The sequence below is a fragment of the Lactuca saligna genome, chromosome 1 (genome assembly GCF_052625555.1).
Source record: "Lactuca saligna cultivar CGN05327 chromosome 1, ASM5262555v1, whole genome shotgun sequence".
In the NCBI taxonomy this organism is placed as follows: domain Eukaryota; kingdom Viridiplantae; phylum Streptophyta; class Magnoliopsida; order Asterales; family Asteraceae; genus Lactuca; species Lactuca saligna.
The window spans coordinates 47,158,681-47,165,472 of record NC_136417.1 but is presented as its reverse complement, the minus strand read 5'-3'; the positions used below and the strand labels follow the sequence as shown (position 1 = coordinate 47,165,472).

Genomic DNA, 6,792 nt, shown 5'->3' with positions numbered 1-6,792 from the left:
AATTGAAAAGCCCTAACTTTGACCAACCAAAAGAATCGAGATTGAAGGAGAAGCAGAGAAGGAAGAAGAACACTCGAACATAAGGTTGTGTTTTTGTGGAAATCGAATCATCGCTCTGGAATTGTTGATTGTGTGTGTAACAATCGATTTTTAGTTCTCTGTTTATGGACTAGATAGCTTCAAAATTGGGGCCTTTTGAAAATTGAGGCCCTAAGCGCGTCCTTAGTTTGGGAAAGGGTAAGGTCGGCCCTGTCCATGTCGGAATAACGCCAACTCCCGTTGCCCACTCCTAGCCATCTTATGTAGCTTATGCTTGTTTTTTTATTCCTAAATGACATTAATGACTTGTCAAGTTTGTACACAAAGTCGGCATTAACTTAAACCTATTTCATATTCTTTATCCACCTCTAAAGTCCACTGTTTCTTCTGCAAAGAGTTCACTATGCATTCATTTTGTACTATATCTTGCAACATTGCATTGTGGGTTCCATATTATTTTTCCATATCATATTACCTTTCGGGGAAAAAAAAAGGCACCAAAAACCAACAAAATGCATATTTTTATACTTATGTTGCTTTTTTGTTCGATTGTAGTACTTCCTAACTCACTATGACTAGGCTCAATAGAAGACTCTGTTAATTGTAGATAGCAATGGTATCTCATAAGCAACAACTTGGTGGCCAAAACAATATACAGTAGATATCCGTGATTTTTTTTATAAAATTTTTTAGTTATAAAATACGATTGTATGTAAGGAACCGTATTATATCATACACATAGAGTGCGGTTGCATAACTGAACTCTATTTATGCTCCAAATAGGACACCCCCCCCCCCCCCTTGCTCCTTAGAATATGGTTTTATAAGACCAAGTGGTATACTTATAACGAAAATGTTCGTGGTCTATGTGATCACGAACAACAATTGTGAACACCACCCCATATCGTTAGTGGTGGCTAGTGGTGGAAAAATTTGTAGTCAGTTGTTGTGGGGAGTATGAACCACCATGTCTAATGAGTTTTTTCTTTCTCTATCTCTCTCTACCTCTCTCTATATAATTAATTAAAAATATATATAAAAAATATCTTTTTTATTTTAATAATGAAAAAATAAGAAGGATATAGTGGTAGGTATCCCAACATTTTAGTGGTTGAATGTGGTAATGAATTAACACTCATCATTATAATGGTTAGTGATGGGTATAACGGATAGTTTAACCGTACTTTATTACCTATTTGAATAGTATTCTAATACCATTTCAATATTTTGTGAAAGGATTTATGGAATGGTTTGATAATGAGGTAACCACCTTTTTACTAGTGACCATAGTGATCATATAGAATAGTTTTATTGGATTTTTGTGAAAAAAAAAAACCATTATGTTATATGAAATGCGAAGTAAAAAATAAAAAAATCTTTATAAAAATGGCTAGAAATGTATAATTAATGTTATATGATGTGAATTAATGTTTAACAACACCAAACTAATTATATTCTATTATATGTTATGTCAATAGCCGCCATTAGGATACTTATTATTTTCGGAGTAATTCGAAACTTCTAAAGTCAAAGGAACGAACCATCACATTTTCAACGTAAACCAAATTCCATATCTAATAGTCATGAATGTCTGCCGTTCCGAAAAAAGAAAAAAGAAAAGAGTCGAGTTCTTTACTAAAACATAAGGTTGGGAAATCCGGAAATATATTTACAAGAATCTAGTATTTTTGAATTTATTTATCAACTAGTTGTATTTTTTTCAAATAATTAAATAAAAAAAGAAAACTCTTCATTGGTCTTTGGTGCCCTTGAAAATCACTACCACCACTGGGAAGTTCCCTCACTAATGGGTATGGTGTCTCACTTGTCACGCTCTACGTAGATGTCACGTCACAGATATCACATTTTACCCAAAATTTGTTATTTTTAACACACTTGACATGCTATTTTTTTTTAATTTAGAAAATATATAATTTAAACATATCATTTTTTTTAAAAGACTAAACTGCAAAATTGATCCCCATGGTTTGTCAAAAATTGTGGATGAAGTCCAAAAAGCTTCCGATTTGCACCAATAGTTCAAAATTGAATCTTTTTTGTGGTTTTAGTCGCTGATAAAAGTGAAAAGTCTTTTTTACCCTTTTAATTTTCTTTTTTCCATTTTTTATATGTGTGTTAATTTAAAACTAATAAAAGAAAATCAAGCTATCCCAACCATCCACCCGTACCCATTCCGTTCTTTTTCTTTTTATATTCCTTTGACTTTCTTTCTTTTCCTCTTTGACTATTTCTTTTGTTCACCAACTTGCCCTTTTCCTCATCTACCATTTTCTCTCATTTTCATTCAATCGAAACCTACTGTTAGGAAAAGTGAAGCCGGAGAAGCACAAGGCAAAAGAAATCCAAGAAAAAGTGGACACGATCAATAGAGGCGATGACATGGTTGGAGTTTCTGATCGGATGGTTTTGTTCTTCCACGTCTGTTCTCCACTAGCGATGTTTTTTCCAGTGAAGAAATAACACATTATTTTTACACCATGTATAGATCAATTGCAAGCAGAAAGGAACGAAATTTGATTCCTAGATATAGGGGTTGCTGGATTTTTTTTCATCTAAACTTTAATTTGATGAGAATTTTAGGGTTTTTTTACTAGATTGGGAGATAGATGTGAAAAATCTGGTGGTTGTTGAGGTTTTCAGTTAGAAATATAAGACAAATAGTTTTGTATGTAGGTTTCGTAAGTTGTATGTGTGTGATTAGTAATTATCTGTACAGGGAGAATGACAATAACAAGATACAACACAAAAGAAGGGGATTATGATATCTTGGTGGGTTGTAGGCATTCTAATATGGAATGCTTGTGTGAATTCTAATATACAGGGGAGAAATCTGGGTTTGAAAGATTATGAGGATGTGTGTGTGAAAGGTTGTTGTTGGTGGGAGGGAGTACGCCAGTGAAAGTTATGACCTTATGGGTTTAATCAATGATGTGTTTGTGTGTGTGATCTTGGTGTGGATTGTTGGTGGTTTAACTGTTGTGATCTTGGTGTGATTGGTGGTGGTTTAGTTGTTGTGATCTTGGTGGGCAACTAAGAAAATAGGGATGTCGGAGGAAGAAGGTGTGCCAGAAGAAGAAGACGTTAGGTTTGATCGATCGATTTTTTTGATCTTTTGTGTTTGTGTGTGTGTGAGAGAGAGAGAGAGAGATAGAGAGAGAGAGGGTATGGGAGGGGGTACGGTATAAGGGTGGGTGGTTTGGGTTGGTTATTTTTATTATTAATAATTTTGATATAAAAATAGTTAAAATAAATATAAAAAATGTAAAAAAGAAATTAAAGGGGTAAAAAAGTCATTTCAAATTGATCAGGGACCAAATCCACAGAAAATTTATGATTCTAGACCAATGATGCAAGTTGGAAACTTTTTGAACTTCATCCATATTTTTTTAATAACCACAGGGACCAAATTTGCAGTTTAGTTTTTTTAAAACTTAAATTCCATTTAACATAAAACAAAAGTACAACACACCAAAAAAAACATAGAAATTCAAACTAAAAAAATAATAAATAAATAAAATTAAAAGCATCACTAGACCACTAGAAATTCAAAAACATCACACTACAAATTTAGGGGATTACCTCACAATTTGCTAAAATTCAAAAAGCTTGAAATGTTTATCAGTTTCAACAAAATAAACCTCAAGAGCATTCTCTAGCAAAGTATTTTCATTTTCACAATTTCCAGTTTCATGCATCACCTTACGAAACACAATGTTAAACCTAGTTGCGAGTGCGTTTGCGCTTCTCCATTTGGCGTAGAATTGATATTTTCTTCAATGTTGAAGGGCTTAACAATTATATATGTCGGCGGCTCTCCTCCAAAAAGTAGTTGTAGGGCAGTCAATGTTGATTGGATCCTCTACTACATCAAGTCATGAACGAGTGGGTAAGATATCCTTTTCAGTAGACCAAACACAATTTTAGTGATGGGGTGTAGAAAAAGATAGAAATTTAGAAAATTAAGATAATAGAATTGAGGAGATTTGAATGGGATGAATAGTAAATAAGGATGAGGGTATTTATAGTTGAATATTAAGGGTTTGGAATTTTAAATTAAAAAATAAAAAAAAAAGTTGTATTTTTTAAATTGGGTGTCTTTTGAGAGTAACTTGATTTTTTTTTAAATAGAAATTGAATAATAATGGGAAAGAAAAGGCAAAAATCAAACATATTACAATCTCTCTCATCAGTGAAACCTAGTCGAGATACAAAACCGCGCTCAGCAAGCCGGTGGGTCGGCCCGGTGTGCGCCGAGGATGCCAAGGCCACTGTCGGGTCTATACCTACCAACCTAAAACATCACCGATAAACCCTTCGTCTACCCATGCAAGGGGTCAGAAAACCATTGATGCACCTAATGACGGATCAATGAGATCCAGAACCATGATGTAAGGTATCACTTTGTGGAAAAATCAATTAATAAAAAATAATTACTTTATATTTGAATTTTTCAAGTTTTAATTCTTTTTTATTTTGAAGCAAGTTGGGTGCAAAAAATGTTAAATTAGAGATGAAATATGTATTTAAACAAAATAACTTTTTTGCCTATAATATATGATGGGACCCAAGTGTGGTTTTTGTACCTGACTAAAAGGGGTTGTATTCGCACTTAATTATACCAACACCTTCTACCAATCGTCAACTATAAGACGATTGGGTATGGGTCCAACGAGAAGCGACGGGGGGTGAGGTGGCACCCCTCAACGCCGTTATAACACGGGGAACACCGCCCCCTTGCTCGTTGCTTCTCGTCGTGGTGAAACTCGTTGCGATGGTGACGGGAAGAAACGAATAAAATGAACGTTTTAAATTAAAAAAAATTACCGTTTGATTTGCAACGGTTTAAAAAAAAAAGTTAATTATTAAAAAAAAAACACATTTTATCCTATAAATACTCTCATTTTATTTAAAATTTTCACACACTTTTTCTTATCCTCTCTACATACTTTCAATTATCTTCAAAAAAAATATGGATCCTTTTGATTCGTCCGATGATTCAGATGAAGATATTTTCTTTAGGATGATGTATCATTATTATACTACCGACCTGCTACAACCAGACCCAGCCCCGCTACTAACAAGACGTGCGATGTTAAACAGAAATCGCGAGGAAGGACACGAACATCTATATCGCGATTACTTTGCGGATAATTGTGTATACGGGGCGAAGGACTTCAAAAGAAGATTTCGTTTGAGTAGGGATGTGTTCTTACGAATCGCCAACGCCTTGGAAAGCCGGTATCATTTCTTTACTATATTTTTATACCAAATAAATAAAAATGTACTACATGTTTCTTTAATTTTACAACATATGCTATATATTTTTAAACTATAGTTAATTTATGTTTAGGTACGAATTTTTTCAATTAAGATATGATGCTAGAGGTAGACGGGGGTTTACATCGTTGCAGAAATGTGCTGCGGCCATTCGTTTGATGGCTATGGGGGAGTCACCCGACACCATGGACGACTATATGAGAATGTCCGAAAGAACCGCAAGAGAGAGTTTGTATACATTGTCAAGGGGTGTTGTTGAAACTTTTGGAGACGTGTATTTGCGGAAACCTTCGTTGCATGATTTGCAAGAATTGTATGCGGCGCATGAAGAACGTCATGGGTTTCCCGGAATGATCGGAAGCATTGATTGCACACACTGGAAATGGAAAAATTGTCCGGTAGCATGGAAAGGGCAATACGCAAGTGGTCATCACGGATCACCTTCATTGGTGTTAGAGGCTGTCGCTTCTCAAGATTTATGGATTTGACATGCATTTTTTGGGGTTGCGGGTTCCAACAACGACGTCAACGTTCTTGATCAGTCGCCAATATTCGACGATCTTTTGAACGGAAAAGCCCCGGATGCTCCTTTCACGGTGAATGGAAACGAATACAAATATGGGTATTACCTTACAGATGGAATATATCCTCAGTATTCCACATTCGTGAAGGCATTCCGCCACCCGGTTGAAGAACGAGACAAATTTTTTAAGAGAAGACAAGAAGGAGCACGTAAGGATGTGGAACGTGCTTTTGGGGTACTGAAGGCGAAGTGGCATATAGTCGAACATGCAGCACGACCATTGGATTTAGAAACTTTACGATATATCATGTATGCGTGTATCATAATGCATAACATGGTAGTAGAAGATAAAGGGCGAAATATTGCACACTATATCCTAACGGAGCCCAGACACGTTCAGTTTCAGCCAGGAACAGCAGATTATTTGCATCGCGTTGTTGACATTCAGGACGCAAATAAACACAAACAACTGCGAGAGGACTTGGCGGATCATATCTTCTATGGTAACAATAATGATAACGAATAGCGTTGTTTTTTTTTTTTTTTAATTTGGATGTTATTTTTTTTTTATTTTTTTTTATTTTGTTTTTGGATATTATGTGTAATTTAGTCTTTATGTTAATTTTAATTTTTAGAAATTTTTAATTGTTTTTTATACTTTTTAAACATTATGTTTTATTTATTTTTAATTTTAAAAATATTTGTCTCAATTTAAAAAAAATCGAAATAAATAAAATAATTTATAAAATGAAAAAAAAAAGTTGGTGTCATAACAAGATATAACATGTTGCCCATTTCCTCACTTGGTGTTATAACACCATTGATGATGTGGCATGTGATGTGGCACCAAAATGGTGTTGCATCTAGTTGCCCACACCTTATGATCTAATACACACTATGAGCAAATCCCTACTTTATTCATGTGTTAGAGA

General features: G+C 34.5%; 1 protein-coding gene across 1 annotated transcript; it reads left to right on the top strand.

The window, feature by feature from the left end:
* Window positions 1-5,149: 5,149 nt before the first annotated feature.
* On the top strand, window positions 5,150-6,386 carry LOC145005898 (uncharacterized). The gene is made up of 3 exons (XM_078965016.1): window positions 5,150-5,298; window positions 5,411-5,786; window positions 5,880-6,386. The coding sequence occupies exons 1-3, from the start codon at window positions 5,150-5,152 to the stop codon at window positions 6,384-6,386; spliced, it is 1,032 nt and encodes a 343-aa protein (XP_078821142.1).
* Window positions 6,387-6,792: the final 406 nt, after the last annotated feature.

Excerpts from the sequence above, each read along its gene's own strand:
- LOC145005898 (XM_078965016.1), top strand. The coding sequence starts at position 5,150 with ATGTTAAACAGAAATCGCGAGGAAGGACACGAACATCTATATCGCGAT. Across the intron at positions 5,299-5,410 it reads GCCAACGCCTTGGAAAGCCG|GTACGAATTTTTTCAATTAA; the intron begins GTATCATTTCTT and ends ATTTATGTTTAG. Across the intron at positions 5,787-5,879 it reads ATCACGGATCACCTTCATTG|TCGCCAATATTCGACGATCT; the intron begins GTGTTAGAGGCT and ends GTTCTTGATCAG.